Source organism: Gracilinanus agilis, chromosome 4 (assembly GCF_016433145.1).
Source record: "Gracilinanus agilis isolate LMUSP501 chromosome 4, AgileGrace, whole genome shotgun sequence".
NCBI classification, from domain to species: Eukaryota; Metazoa; Chordata; class Mammalia; order Didelphimorphia; family Didelphidae; genus Gracilinanus; species Gracilinanus agilis.
The window spans coordinates 110,500,049-110,516,165 of NC_058133.1; the positions used below are offsets into that span (position 1 = coordinate 110,500,049).

The following is a 16,117-nucleotide window of genomic DNA, read 5'->3' on the forward strand; positions in this document are numbered from 1 at the left end:
ATCGTGACACTAGCCCATCCCGCCCCCTTTTTCCAGATGAGGAAACTGAGGTACAAGGATGGCGTGTGGGGCAGTTAGGCGGCTCGGTAGGGGATAGAGTACTAGGCCTGGAGTTGGGGGAACCTGGATTCAAATCTGGCCTTAGATACTTTCTAGCTATGTGACCCTAGACAAGTCAATTGAGCCCATTTTCCTGGCCCTTCCCCTCCTCTCCTAGAGTTGTTACTAAGACAGAAAGTAAGGGTTTTTGAAAAAAAGGGGGGGCAGCTGTGTAGCTAAGTGGATGGAGAGCCGGGCCTAGAGATGAGAGGTCCTGGGTTCAAATTTGGCCTCAGACACTTTCTAGCTGTGTGACCCTGGACAAGTCACTTAACCCCCATCGCCAAGCCCTGACCGCTCTTCTGCCTTGGAACCAATATGCAGTATAGATTCTAAGATGGAAGGTAAGGGCTTAAAAAAAAAAGTGGCTCGTCCCAAAGACACCTAAATAATCAATAGTGGAGCAGGCTTTGCAGCCTGCCCATCTTCCTGTGGGTGCTGCTAGGTGCAAGATGGCCCAGGAGGCCCCAAGTTCTGTGAGAGAGCCTGGGGCAGCCCAAGGGAGGGACACTGACCTTCTCTCCCCAGGATCTGTTTTGTGGGGGGAGGACCGAGTACAGACAAGAGCTCTTAGTAAAAGCCCCGCGCACGAGCCCTGGGAAGGCCTCCACTGGCGCTGATTTGAGGGACACTAGCACGGTAATGGGATTTCTGAGTGACAGCAGGTGTTTTTTTTTAATGACTTAAGCCAGCCAAAGCTGGCTTTGGGAGCGAATCCACGGAGAGTTCTTGGGAGACGGGAGAGAGATCTCTTATTGGTACCATTTATTATGCCTGCTGAAAGACACAAACGTGAGGCCCCGGCCCAGCCCCGGCCCAGCCCCGGCCCAGCCCCTGCCCTGGGGAGGAGGAGGAGGCGGAGGCCGAGACAGGGAAACAAAGGCAGAGAAAGAGAAGAGTGGCTGGTCTGAGCATCGAGAGGGCTGATGTGTAAAGAAGACAAGAAATAGAAGCCTTTTTTTCCTTTCCTTTTTCCCTTTGTGGCTGTGGGATTTGGCAGAGGGGGTTCCGAAAGGTGGGGAAGGGATCCATAAACAGGAAGATTTAAATCAGGGAAGAGGAAGCTGCTGGCTCTGGAAGGGCCTGCCCTGAGGTGAGCAAGACCCTGCCTGGATAGTCCTGAAGGTGGGAATTCCCTGGGGCTTCTTTAGAAAGTGAAGGGCAGCCACTGGGTAGCTCAGTGGAGAGAGATCCAGGCTAGGAGGTGGGAGGTCCTGGGTTCCAGTGTGGCCTCAGACGCTTCTGAGCCGGGTGTCCCTGGGCAAGTCACTGAACCCCCATGGCCTGGCCTGTCATGTTTTTCTGCCTTGGGACAGATTCTGATTCCAAGCCAGAAGGTAAGGGTTGAAAACAAAGAAAAGAAAGTGAAAGGGCAGAGCTTTCCTGGTGCTGTCCATAGAACCTCTGATTTAATTTCTTATAAATGGCGAATGTCCAGAAGAATCGGGCTTCCCTTCTCCTCCTCCCCAAAGGAATGATGGCGGCTGGGGTGGCTGGTCACTGCTGCTTGGCTGAACTAGAATGCCCTTCTGCAGAGCGCAGAGCGCAGCCCAGGAGGCCCTGTGAGCCTCGCTTGCCACGTTTTGACGTGGGTGCCCCCTCTGAAATGATGAAATGGCCATTAGCCCTCCGGAGGGCTCGGGGTCAGCGCCAGGCCCGCTGCCTGGCTTCCCCAGTTGGTCCTAGGCGTGCCATCCGTACGGAGAGAGATGTGGAAACCTTCCATTCCTGTCAAGAACAAATCGAGTTTGGGTCTTGACCTAATAAGTCTCTGGATGAAACACTAACCTCAGATTAGCCTTTCTCCACAAGTTTCTTCTTCCCGGTTCTCTTTCTCTCCGTAGAGTGGTTTTTGGAAAAGAAAGCCATTTTCCAGGAAAGCCCCAGATAACAAGAAGCAGCAGGTGGATTCAGAAGATACTCAGTTTGTTTTAGGTCTGCTGCTTGTTTCTTTTTCTCTTGGGCCCGCCTGGGTCCGGGGGTTTATCCACTGGGGCCTGTTCTGCTGACTTTGCTCAGCAAGGAGCCATTGAAGCAGAGCTTGTAGAGCCATGGACATGGCCTTCTAAAGGGCACATTTGGGGTACGTGCTCCGGGGGCAGGGAGAGAATCCAGGGCACCATCAGCACTGTTTTCTGGGCTATTTCACCCATACAAAATTCCAGCTAGTCTTTTGGCTCCCTTGGCCTTGGTTCAGTGGTAGTCCTCTGAGGTAGAGCTGCTTCTAGAGACTGAGGCGACTTTCTGGGGAGAACCCCAAAGCAGCACATGGATCCCTGAAATCCGCCTCCTCCTGCTGTGAACTAGGTTTCCTGAGCGCCGCACCAGGGGTTGGAGGCAAGTGAAGAGAGGAGGGGAAGCTCCAGGGAATCCCTCTAAGCTTGGACAAACCCTTCTTTTCTTCTCTGCTCCCCATCTCCACCCCTGAGGAAAGCTGCCTCCTGCTTGGGCACGAGGCCCGGCTGAGCTGGCGTTCAGCGGTCTATTGTGCGCAGAGGCAGAGAGCTGGCATGCCTGCCACGCAGCCTCCCCAACCCCCCTCATTGTTTTTCTTTGCGGCGAAATCCTGAGGCAGCACATTCTGCCTGGGCCAGAGCCCGGCCACTTTCTGCCCTGACTCGACCAAGTGGATGCATGCGGGAGGCCTAGATTCTGATTTGGGGGCAGTGAGTGTATTTGTGCTCCGAGGGAGATGGCAGGGGCAGCTCCGAGGGGAGGGGGCAGGTGGAGCGCGTCCTGTGGATCTCTTCCTTTATTCAGTTTTTCTTGGCAGGGCCCTGGAATTCTTGAGGCTTGTTCCCTTTCTGTGCCTGCTTTTAACCTAGCGCCCAAGGACCTCGGGCTGTCTTTCACATGATTTAATTTTTTAAAAAATGACTTCCTCTCCATCCATCCTTGGGAGCAGCTTGAGGACGGAGGCCCTGAGAGCAGCCTCAGGCAGGGGACTTCCAGAGTGAATCAGGGGGCGAGCTGAAACCTCGCTCAGATTAGCAGAGTGGAGAGGGAGCTAGGAAGAACCAGAGCAAGGCGGTGCCCTGGGCCTCCCTGGGCCTCCCTGGGCCTCCCTGGGCCTCCCTGGGCCTCCCCTTCACCGCAGCCTCTCCAGGCCTATGCAGTCCCTGTCCTTAGATGATTTCTCAGCATAGAGGCAGGCTGCTGCCAGCACTGCCACCGCGGAACTACCTGGAGACAAGAAAGGCAGAGCCCGGAGCCTGGCTTGGCTTCCTCCTCCCACCAGCCCAGGGGGCCGGGGCGCCCTGGTAAAGACACAGGGATGGCTCCCCAGGGAAAGGCGGAGGAGGCCGCGGACCGGCTCTGCAGTCCCCAGAGCCAGCAGGCTGGCCTTGGCCATGCCCACCTTCCTGGAGGGGCCAGCTCTGGCGCCACACTTGCCTGGGATTGACGTCTCTGACAGGGTGGGATGTTGGCAGACTGGGGGGGCATCAGGCTGGGAGGGAGACCTTGCTAGTTCCATGTAAAAATGGTCATCCGGGTCTTGCTAGCTGCCCCCTCACTTCGCAGTTTGTCCAGGCCTGCCCCAGTGGAAGAAAGGAGCCATCTGTGGGAAGGAGTCCCCGGGGCTTTGGGGCAGAAATAAGACTAGTTACTATCCCTTTGGGTCTGTCTTCAAAGACCCTGGAAAGAGTGCACACCTTTGGATAACAGATTAAGTGGTGGACGAGGATGCTTGTTGGCTAGGATCCTAGTTTTCTAGAGCTGGGAAGAAATCTAGAACTACCTCCCCATCCTGTCCCCCCTCTTCTTTACTGAGGAAGCCGGGCATGGGGAAATGGAATGACTTGTCTCTCATACACATTGGAGTTATCTTAGGTGGAATTTGAACCCAGGACCTTTGACTCTAGAACTCTCCAAATTTCATTCTCTCCTCTCTGGGTCTCAGCAAAGTAGCTCTGTGGCTCTAAGTGGACCCCTTTCACCTGAATGGGCTGCTCTGCCCTCCCGTAGAGAATGAAAGCTCTGGACTCGGTGGGCCTCTAAAGGCCCTTCCAGCTCATGGTCTGTGATTCTCTGAAGGCCTTTTACTCTCTCTCAAGTGTCTGGGCAGAAAGGTATTAAGACAGTGCCTACAGGCGGAGCCTTCCAGCTCGGTGGAGCAAGTCTCTTAGTCTCCTGTGTTCAGTGGCACCCCAAAGAGGGAATGGGCTTTCTGGAGGTTTTCCATAGCGTCAGCGTCCTTCTGGGTGGCTAAGACAGGCGATGGGGAATCTGCCTCTCACTTTAATTACCACTAGTCTCCCGGAGGGGCAGATAAATGGAAAATGGGAACGCTTCCAATTCAGTAAACATTTATTAAGGGTCTTCTGTGGGGGTGGTAATGGGGTGGGCCTTGGGGATAAAAACGTAAAAAGGACATCCTTTTTGCCCTGAAGGATATTACATGCTCCTGGGAACGGAGGGAAGGAAAGGCGATTGTCAGAGCTGAGCCTCCCAGGAAGAGGAGGAATCCCAAGGCAGGTGGAGCGGTGTATTTTGGGCGCTGGGAGTCATCTTGTTGGATTGCATGGAAGCAGGTGTTAGGACGACACATTCCGTCTGGGGAAGGGCTAGTCGGCCCCTTTGCCCAACCTAGAGCTTGTTTAGAGGAATAACAGGAAAGGAGGCTGGAAAAGCCACTCTTGGACCCAAAGAAGAGGCTTTGGGTGAGCCGTCTTCCACTTTATTTCCTTCATGAGATTTTTATCATATGCGTCTTCTGTCATGGCATTGGGAATATGGAAACATATTTTACAAAAGAGCGGCTATCAATATAAATATCAACATCAATCAGACTATTCACTGTCTGGGGAGAGGAGTGGGGAAGGGAGGGAGGAAAAAATCAGAATTCTAAAATGTCAGAAAACAATCATCAAAAACAATTTCTACAGGTAACTGAAAAAATAGGTAAATAAAAACAAAAACCAAGGAGATGCTTCAGGCAGCTGTGCAAAGGATAATCTGGAGCAGGGATTATGGAAGTGGGGAGATGGGTTGGAAAGATATAAATAGTCTAAGAAAAGGCTTGAGATAGGATGGTGGCTGTGTGAGTGTATGATGTAGTGTCTGTGAAGGTGCCTTGGCAGCTATTGATTATATATTATATGTAGCATATACATACATTAGAGGGGGGCACAGCGAGAGAGAAGAAAAGTTCAAAGAGCACTTTAAGATATTGAGTCTCATTGCTTTGGAAGATGGTAGTGCTATCCATAAAAACGAGCAATGAGGGCAACGGGGTGGCTCTGTGGATTGAGAGCCAGGCCTTGAGATGGGAGGTCCTGGGTTCAAATCTGACCTCAGACACTTCCTAACTGGGTGACCCCCCCCCCACCTCCCCACTGCCTAGCCCCTACCGCTCTTCTGCCTTGGAACCAATACACAGAATTGATTCTAATAAAAAATAAAAATAAATAAAAAATTTAAATGCACAAATTTGGAAGAGGGACAGATTGAGTAGTGGTAAAGAGGACGCGTTGCGTTTTGGCTGTGCTGGGTTATTGGAGCTTCTCCGTCTCACCTTGTTTTCCTGTTTCCATGGCAGAGATCCGTGCCCAACTCACGGAGCAGATGAAATGCTTAGACCAACAGTGCGAGCTACGCGTTCAGCTGCTCCAAGACCTTCAGGACTTCTTCCGAAAGAAGGCCGAAATCGAGATGGACTACTCCCGGAACCTGGAGAAGCTGGCCGAGCGCTTCCTGGCCAAGACCCGCAGCACCAAGGACCAGCAGTTCAAGTAAAGCATGGCCTCCTTTTCCATTTGGGCTTCTCCGGGGGGCGGAAGGGAGGCCAAAGCCGAGCCCTTCCTGGGTGGCGTCGGGGACCCCCGCTGCTTCACGCTCGGCTCAGCTTAGAACGGTGTGCGGGCTCCCCCAGGCCGCCTTACGCTCCACCTGCCGCCTCCTTGAAGAGGGACGGCGGGCCCGGCGGGGGGCTGCGTATCGCCTAGCCGCCGTGGTCAGTGTGTGTTCAGATGAGTCATAGAGACAGAGCCCCGTGTGCGTGCCTCCCCATGACGAATCTAGGGACAGCTTGGAGGAGTCAGTATGCCTATCCTGATCAGTGAGCAGGACAGTTTTCTCTAGATAATATCTCATCCATATCTCTTTCACCACTTTTTACCAGGGGCTTGTTTTTGGTTTTAGCAGATTGGATATGGGTAAGGGCAGCTAGGTGGCTCAGTAGATGGAGACTCAGGAGGTCCTGGGTTCAAATCTGGCCTCAGACACTTCCTAGCTGGGTGACCCTGGGCAAGTCACTTCACCCCCATTGTCTAGCCTTTACCACTCTTTTGCCTTAAAACTGATACTCCATTTTGATTCTAAAGCAGAAGGAAAGGGTTTTAAGAAAGTGTCCTGGTCATGAGAGCGGAAGGATTTTGGACCTTGAGGAGCTCTGATGCAGGCTGTGTGACGATGGACAAGTCACTGGGCATCTCTGGTCGTGTTCCCTTCTCTGGGCACAGGGCTTGGCACACAGGAACAGTCTCAGAAGGGTTTCTTCTTAAGGCTGTAAAATGGAGATCAGACGACTTTGCCTTCCTGCCTCACAAAGAGAGTGTCGAGCCTCCAAGGAGATAATATCTGTAAAGCACTTTGTAAACCGTAAAGTGCTCCATAAATACAAAGTGGTAAGATTATGATTATGATTATGAGTTAATGCACCCTCGCTGCCTCTCTCGAGGGCCCGGCTTTGATGGGTTACCTCGACTGAACTCGGGCTCTCTAAGGACGGGGAACCGCTGTTTACTCAGCGATAAGGCACGCTATTCCACTCCGTTTTATCAGCTAATCCGCAGAGAGGAGGCGTCCCAAAACTTTTAGGGCAGCTTAAAGCTGGCTGGCTGGGAGGAGGCATCCAGAAGGAGTCAGCAGCTGGGGGAGGCGGGGAGAGGCGAGGGTTAAAGGAAGCCGCTTTGGAGGACGGGCAGGGCCGCAGGCAGAGAGTGCAGAGGCTGGAGGGGAGCAGGAGGGAGGACGTGGCTGGCATGGCTGGAGGGGAGCAGGAGGGGGATGTGGCAGGCATGGCTGGGGGGGAGCAGGAGGAAGAAGGGTGCCCACACTGCTTGCGCCTTTGGTCGGAGGGGCTCTCTCTGGCTCTGCCCGGAAGCGAGCTTTCAGGGACCCGGAGCGTCTCCGCAGGTGTTTGGGGTGGTTCTGGGCCACGGAACCCTGCGTGCCCAAAGCGCTGAAGCCGAGGGTCGCCAGGGACAGTGCAGAGGCGCAGGAGGGAGCGAGCAGGAAGGAGCATGTTAGGAACAAAGAATGAGGCAACAGAAGCGGGGAAAGAAGATGGGCCTGTCGTGTGGCCTCGTTAGTGTCCCTGCACGATCAAGAGAAAGCAAGGGACGTGTCCGGCCCCTGGGGTCAGCTTTGGGCAGGACGTGGACAAGGGCCCGGACAGGCAGGGATGGGCCTGGGGCGTGGACAAGACCAGACACGCTGCAAAGGGAGGCTCCAGGAAACCACTTTGTATTTATTCTGCCTGCTTTGCTTTTCTTTATCTGTGAGCATGGTCATCCGTCCAGTAAAATGCACGCTCTTTAAGGTAGGGACCGTGGCACGGTGCCTGGCACATAGGAAGCTTGTTGATAGATTTGTTGGTGGTCTGGAAGTGGTATCACCGAGAGCCTCCTTTTTTCCCTTACTGAACCCTGGAGATGGGGTGGTTGTTGTCCTTCAGTCATTTTTAAGTCAGGTCCAAGTTTTCCTGGCCTCATTTGGGGTTTTCTTGGCTACTGGAGTGAGAGGCAGCTGGGTGGCTCCGTGGATTGAGAGCCAGGCCCAGAGACAGGAGGTCCTGAGTTCAAATTTGACCTCAGCCATTTCCTTGCTGAGTGACCCTGGGCAAGTTACTGAACCCCCGTTGCCTAACCCTTCCTGTTCCTCTGCCCTGGAATCAATACTTGCTATCAATTCTAAGACAAAAAGTAAGGGTTTCAAAAGAAGTAAGATACTGGAGTGCCTTCTCCAGCTCATTTTACAGATGAGGAAACTGAGGCAAATAAGCTACTTGCCCAAAGTCACAGAACTAGTAGGTATCTGAGGCTGGATTTGAACCAAGGCATTCCTGACTCTGGGCCTAGCACTCTATCTATTGCACCACCAAGCTGTGCCCCCTTGAAGACTGTATTTGGAGGCTATCTCAGTCGTACCACTTCCAGGCCATCAGTAACTCTACCAACAAGCATTTATGAAGTGCTTGCTATGTGCCAGATTTGAACCCAGGACCCCCTTTCTCTGGGCCTGGCTTCCGTTTAATCTTCCATCAGAGAGAAATGAGGCTGTCTAGAAAGGGAAGAGCTGGGTCTGTGGGCAGGGATAAACATGACAGTCTTTGAGTTCCTTTCCAGCTCCAGCTCTGGGAGATGTGGAGGCAAGAAGGGCCTCAGGGCCCAGTGGAGAGGCAAAGCAGCCTCTCCCTCCCCAGGGTGCTCCCGGGACCCCCATTCCAAAATGGGTCTGTGATGTTCCCTCCGATGAAACAGAGCGCTGCCCATCCATGGGCCCCCACCTCCCCGAGCCTGACAGCTGCCACCCAGCACGGGGGTGCCATCAGGAGAGCAGCGGCCCTGGGCAGACACGCGAGGGCAGAGAGCCCGGCCAGGGCCAAAGGGAGGCCATCTGGGTCCGCCACACCCTCTGCAAAACCAGTTTGTCGCCCTGGCTGGGTGTCAGCCACACATGTTGGGTTAGGCTGGGTGTTTCATGAAAGCCTCTTAGTGCCTGTGATTGAGGACACACGCCCCTCAGCCGCCTTTTTCCCTTTTTCTTGGAAAACCTTTCTCTGGAAGCTATTACCAGGTTCCCCTTGGCTTCCTTCCCTTCTCCGCTTTGATCCGGCTCACCTTTTGTCCTCTCCCAGACTGAGCTCAGGGACTGCATCCTCATTAAAACCCACTCCAGAGAAAGAACTGATAAATAGAAATAAGGAAGACAGAGCTTTGTATGTGTATACAGGTATCCTTTCCACATTGTGGGGGATACGAGCGGGACATCCCTGGGATCCGGAAAGTCCACCTAAAAGGTTTTGACCCTCCCTTTGTTACAGAGAAAAAGTCTATTTTTTTTCTTTTTTCTTTTATGGGGTTGTAAAATTTGGGTTAAGTTTTTGGTCCTAGGCCAGAGGTCATCCACTGGTCCTTCGCCTGCCATCTGCAGATTCTGCAAAACTTCCCCTAAATTCCCATTTAATTTCTTACACTGACCCATAATATATCAAAACTGCAATAGGTAAAGTCAAAATGTGGAAGGGATACATCTCTCTCTCTCTCTCTCTCTCTCTCTCTCTCTCTCTATATATATATATATATATATATATATATATATATATATATATCTTTTTGTCAAATGATGCCTTCCTTAATTGGAGGGGGGGTGGCAGGGAGAAGGGGAGTTAACTGAGAATCTTAATATTTTAGATGTTAAACACAAATAAATAAAAATTTCTTAAAAAGAAGTAAACAATAAAGACCAAACCAAAAAACCACAATAGTCCTATTTCCATTGTGCCATCCTTAAGCTTTCTTCTCTCCCTCTCCTTCCTCCCTGAAACCAGTTATTTATAAGATGCTGCTGGCTTTGTTGCTGATGAATCTTCAGTGATTCTATCAGCCCCACCTTATTCACCCTCCGAGGATCTCTAGACGGTGGCTTCCTGTTCCCTTGACCTGTGCCGTGACCTTCTTTTGTTGCCTCTACACCCTGACCGGCGTGGACTCGGTTTCTGTCCTCCCAGATTAATTTTTTTTTAAGAGAGAGCCTGTGAAATGGTGGTAGAAAACCCTCACCGTGAAGATGTGATTGCATTTACATTTGGCTCCTTGAGGAGCAGAACTGTCTCCCTCTTTCATTCCGAGGCTTTGATTGTCTCTTTAAAGTAGGAGCTGTGTTCATATTGCCCAGCAGGGCTTTAATTGATGCTGTACTGGGTTTTTTTTTTCCCCGTTGCAAATTACCTTTCGGTGATTTGGTACTTGATTTTGATCTCCTACTTTTAATAGCTCATCACCCTCCCTTTTCTTGAGTTTTTAAAGAAACACTCCTGCTCTCTTGTCCCTTTGGTGGTTCTTACTACTTGTCGGCGATGTTTTGTAACCCACTAAGTATACCTCCATAGTGTCATCATCAACAGTTTATTTAGCACCTCTGGTGCTAGGCATTCATCCTAAGGATGAGCCGTCATCTCTGTCCTTGAGGAACAGAGTGGAATTAGGGGGGTCGCTGCATAATCTCGTGCCAGACCTGGAGTCCAGGTTCAAATCTGGCCTCGGACACTTCCTAGCTGTGCGACCCTGGGCAAGACCTACCCCACCCTTTGCCTAGCCCTTGTCCTTTTGACTTAATAGTTGTTACTAAGATAGAAAGTAAAGGTTTAAAAAAAATTATGAAGTGCCTTAAGGTTTTGCAAAGTGCTTGACATATGTTATCTCATTCCATGTTGACATCCCCATGTACTATATAGCATAAGAAATGATGCCCCTTTTATAGTTGAAGAAATTGAGTTAAATGACTCGTTCATGCCTTTGGATTAGTACTTTTTACAGAGGCGGTATTTGAATCCAAGTCTATCTAGACCACACCGCCTCTAACTCCTCGGGACTTGATCATCCCATTGAGAAGTGAGATATAAACAACTGAACATAAGTACAGGACAAGACAATTGTAGAATAGACAGTGAGTCCTGTAGGATGTCAGAGGATAGAGTGATTCCCTTCCAGCTGGACTGGTCAGAAAATACTTGACGGAAGAGGTAGGATTTGAAAGGGGCCTTGAAGAAGGGGAGAGACTGCAGGGAGAAAGGCTATTCTGGGCATGCCCAGGGGCACCCTTGAGAAGAATCTGGATGCTTGGTGCCTCCAAGTTCTTTCCTTTGAGTCTCCTTTAAAGCCTCTGCAATTTGGCTTCTGATTTCATCACTCAAGTAGAAGTGCTCTCTCCGGGTTACTGGTGATCTAGTTGTCAGATCCAGCAGCCTCCTCTCCATCCTCTTCCTTCTTGACCTCACTGCAGCCTTTCCTTCTGATGTCCCCCTTCCCTTCTCACTGGCTCTGCTGATTGTTCCTCCTCAGATTCTTTTGCACGGCTTTAATTCTTGAGATATTGAGGGGGAGAGAAGCAATTAAAAAATGACTCCAGGGGACAAGTCTGGGTGATTGGAAGAAATTTGATGCCATGAATAGGTCATTCAGGAGGAGTAGCAGGTTGGGGTATTTTAGAAATGTTAGGTTTGAGTCAGCAGCAGGACTTCTAAATGGGAATGCCCCATAGACAACTGTGAATTCGTGATGGAAACAGAGTAAGAGTGGAAGAGGGTAGAGGGGCACCCTAGAGAGAAGAGGAGAGAGAATGAGAAAGAACAAGAGAGAAAGAGAGAAGGAACAAGAGAGGGGACAAAGAGACTGAGAAAGGGAGAGGAGGAGAGTGAGAGAGCCCACAGAAGGAGGCAAGATGGTTTTGTGTCATCTGTGGCATTTGACCTGCTGGGAGGGAGGCCAGGAGGGAGGCTTCAAAAACAGAACTGTGTTGTTAATGTGCAATTTTCATTAAAATTCCAATTAGCCTTGGTTTAGAAAGGTTTTCCTGGAGTGGAAGCTCATCTGGGAGTGCTAGGGGGAGGAGAAGAGATAGGAAAGCTCAGGAATCTGAGGAGCCTTTGGACTTTCCCCCTCCCCTTCCCTGAGAGGATGTATGTGTACTATTGCAAGGGAGATTCTTTAAAAGTCAGGGCTTTGGTCCTGTTTCGTACAAATGAATGGGCACATTTTGTACAATCACTTTGTTCCACTTTGTTCCACCGCTGATGTTTCCTCTTCTGAAGTCAGGCTTCTTGCTATTCATCAACCACATCGTCCGGCTTATGACTGAAAAGCAAAAAGTCTATTGGCCTACTGAGTGCCCTTCAGCTGTGATTGCAAAATAGGAAAGGGGTGGAGGGCCAGAAAATTCCCCTCAAGCATGGGGTGACACTGCCTAGGGAAGTGGGCAGCAACACGTGGCTGAACCCTTGATCTCTTGGGAGTAGCCATGCCAGTCATCCGTTTTGGACCCATTTTTGAAATAACTGGTTTCCTAGGGGAAGGTCCCCCCAGATGCACCATCTGGCACTGAGCAAGGGCTTGTTTCCCCTCCCCGTGTTTCCACATGCCTTAACTCAGGCCCAAAGGAAAGGTCCGGCAGCCAGGTGATCGCCTCAGCCGGACTGGAGAGTGTGGTGGGGCTCTTAGGTGAGAGTTGGGAAGGTTCCTCAGAAGTGAAGGAGGTGGAACAGTGCAGTAAAGGCTCCATCAGCCACATAGGGGGACACGAGAATGTGTCCAGTCGCCGCTGGCCATGCAGCAAGAGCTCTTCTTCCCTGTCATCCACATCCCTGCCATTGTCTTCCTCCGAGGGAGCCGGCCCTGAGCCACAGCTCGCCCCTTGTCCTCTCAGGCCCTGCTTTGGTGACCATCTCCTCCTCTCTTGGACTTTGTAGACCAATGGCACAGGCCTCAGACCGGTCCGCCATGATAGAGCCAGTGCTCTGTAAACACTGGTCATTTGGGCTTCTCCCCATCCCTGGGGAGCTTCATAGGCTCCGAGGGTCCGGGTTGCTCCCTGCAGGTTCCCAGGCCATGATGGAATCCTTATATCCATAACACTTAAAAGGAGACAGGTGTCCAGTGATTCCCTCTCCTTTTCTTGTTCCTTCTAACGACCCAGTGATGTTCCTATGAGAGCAGGGAGGGGAGGCAGGCGGGTCCCCCATGCCACGGAGGAGAATGAAACCTCTCAGCTCCACGCAGCCTTCCCCCGCAGACAGAGCCTTTGGAGAAAGCAGGAGGCGATGCCAGGGGGCACTTCCGTCAGCAGTCTGCTTTTCCTTCCATGATCTCCACATGCCTCCACTCTCTCCCCACCCCCATCACTCTTTTCATGTTTTCTTTTGGCATGAAGGATGATAGTGGGTGAATTAGAAACAGTCTATTTTCAAGAAAAATGAGTATGAGGCTAGGTCCCTTGCCCTGGGGCGTCCCTAGATCTCCCTTCAGTCTTTGAGCTTGCTGAGGCAGAGGAAGAGAACCTCCAAGACCTTGGGGAGAATGCCAAAGACAAGGTCTACCAAGAGGGTTTTCACTGTGTGTCTTCACAGCTCTTGTGAACCTCAGTCATTCCGTGCCATCTTCAGGAAGAGATGGGGTCAGGGACCAAATCACTCTGGACTGAAAGGAAGTGGGCTCTGGGTAACTTCAGTTCTCAAACATTTGCAGCCAGTTAAATGAATTGCCCTTAAACCTAATTTTAAAAAATCAGAATCTGTGGCATCTTTACTAGTCACTTGGTGTTTTAGTTGTGTTGGGTTTAGAAAGGAAGGAAGGAAGGACTTGATCTTCTCTTATTAAGGATGCTATCTTTAAAAGGGGGAATTCAGGGCTATTAATATAACAGAGACAGGAATTAAAAAAAAATGAATGGTATGCATAGAAAATCCAAGGGGGAAGGAAGATGTATTAGGGATTAGTTGGAAACAAGATTATTTCAATCATGAAAAATTTAAAGAAGAGATGAATAGATATTTTTTTCATCAAATTAAATTTTCCCTAAGAAGAGGCATCGAGGTGGATTGAGAGTCAGGTCTAGAGATGGGAGGCTCTAGATTCAAATCTGGTCTCAGCCACTTTTCTAGCTTTGTGACTATGCACCAGTCACTTAACCACCCCCAACCTCCCCATTGCCTAGGCCTTATGGTTCTTCTGTTTTGGAACCAGTACACAGTATTGATTCCAAGACAGAAGGTAAGTGATTGATTGATTGATTGTCAGGGGCAGTTGGGTGACTCAGTGGATAGAGAGCCAGGCCCAGAGACTAGAAGGTCCTGGGGTCAAATCTGGCCTCAGACACTTCTAAGCTAGGTGACCCTGGGCAAGCCATTTAACCCCCATTGCCTAGCCCTTACCACTCTTCTGCCTTGGAACCAATACATAGTATTGATTCTTAGACAAGGTCAAGGTTAAAAAAACTGTCCCCAAGATCAGACAGAAATAAGGACTTAAGCATCCATTTGATCATATGTTTAGTTAAGAGACTGCAGCAAAAAATTTGATCTTACATAAACATGTCATGTAATCATGGTGATATCCAAGAAGCTTTGGAATAATAGGTAAAATAATTTTCAGGAAAAAAAATTTTTTTTACTGGTTTTGCCACTCTTTCAGCAATCACCAAATCTTCTACAAACTGTCCACAAAAATTAAAAAAAAAAAAAACAAAATCATGCCTCCTGTGTCAAACTCAAGAAGGACTGATTCAGTTAGAGCTTTTCCTTAATGTATTCTGAACACAGCCCGATCAAGGCCCCAGGATTAGGAAGTGCCTTGAACCCACCAGGATTATCCTGGGCAGAAGAAGGCTGAGCCGTTGGCCGATTTCTGCCTAAGCGGGCTGGCTGGGGCATCCTATCGGCCCATTCAGACGACTCTTCCCTGGCAGCCTCTCTTAAAGCAGAGGTTGCAGAACAAGTCTGGCAGCTCTCACCAAGCCCTTGTAAACAACAGATGTTCATAACTTAAGTTCTGGGGGGTTGGGGGGGACAGGCGAGAGCCGCCTATCTGGTGATGCCTGACATTCTTTGAATTTATGGGCAGCGTGTTGGAGAATTAGTGAAGAGGGGAAGCCGGTGGTGATTGGAATCTGACTTGTACAGGTGGAAATGAAGGCTGAAGTCTGTTGCTGTAGCAGACAAAGCACAGGATATTGATTTCGGTTCACACTGAACAGAACGGACAACCCAGCCAGCCAGTTAAGAGGGTGCAGCGCCTCGGCTTCCAGGCAGATTGTATACGGTGAATAACTTTGTTCTGCCATGTTTTCTTAGCTCTCACCTTATTTTGGCTCAGCTGGCTGTGGGTAGGATGGATCCTTCCAACCATAGACACACATACACCTATTTGCATACTGGGCCATCTCCTCCTCCTTGTTATTCCCATCCAGATTCCTAGGACATTATTAGGCTCTTTCACCCTGGACTCTGAGGGGGGCTAACCTAATGGTACTTTTCCAGTGTTTTGTTTTGTTTCGTTTAGTTTCAAGGGGGTGGGGTTCTGATTCCAGAGCTTTACTGCTGTGTTTTCTTTAAAAAAAAACAAAAAACTTATCAAAAATAACAAATAAATGCTCAGGAGCCTGCTCCAGAAATCTTAACTGCTTTTCTAAGGTCTGTGCTAGACAGGAAGACTTAAGGATACTTACTGAATTCTCAGTAGTGAATTAAGAAGTTGGGTTCTCCTGTTAAGCCAAAATTAGAAAATCTTGTATTATCTTTTGGTCTGATTTGGGGCTCCTTCATTACTCTTCACCAAGACCATCCTGGACAAAAGAGTGCAAACAACCAAAAGGCAGAGATTGACCATTTTGTTCCACAGGAGTCAGGAAGGCAATAAGTTTATTTAACATTTACTGTGGGTCCCATGCCCCAATATGTGTGTGGAGGGCAGCTGAGTGTCTCTAGACAGGAGGACTTGAATTCAAATATACCTAGACACTTCCTAGCTGTTAAATGTGAATAAAGCGAGAATATATTGGGTCCTACTAGGTTAGTCATTACCGTCACCAACAAACATTTATTGAGTGTTAAATAGTTGGGATACAGCCCTTATCCCTGAGGAGACTTTGAGGCATGGTTGAGGAACTAGAACATATCTATAAAAAGGATAATAATATGTGATAGTATGTGGTGTCAGACTAATTGAGGAGGTTGGATGAATGGTTCTAAACATCTACCACCACCCCAGAGTCAGGTTTTGTCCGTCACAAGTACTTAACCTGAAAGGAGACATCTACCTGTTCTGGATATTTCTACTCATTTTGGCAGTGAATAGGGAGCCTCCTCCTCCAAAAGACTTCAGAAAGAATCCTAGATGCTGGGGAAGTTGCTTAGATAAAGCCTGTACCCTGGGATCAGGGAGGTGGCTCAGCCAATTGAGAGCCAGGCCTCGAGATGGGAGGTCCTGGGTTCAGATTCAGCTTCAGACACTTCCTAGCCTTG

At 49.9% G+C, this 16,117-nt stretch overlaps 1 protein-coding gene across 2 annotated transcripts in view; it reads left to right on the plus strand.

Moving 5' to 3' along the window:
- The window catches only part of SRGAP2 (SLIT-ROBO Rho GTPase activating protein 2), a 232,911-nt gene that overhangs the window by 85,816 nt on the left and 130,978 nt on the right, over nucleotides 1-16,117 (plus strand). For both annotated transcript variants that reach the window (XM_044671582.1, XM_044671583.1), the window contains exon 2: nucleotides 5,639-5,831. In XM_044671582.1, the coding sequence (XP_044527517.1) occupies nucleotides 5,639-5,831 (193 nt within the window). The remainder of the gene's footprint in view (nucleotides 1-5,638; nucleotides 5,832-16,117) is intronic.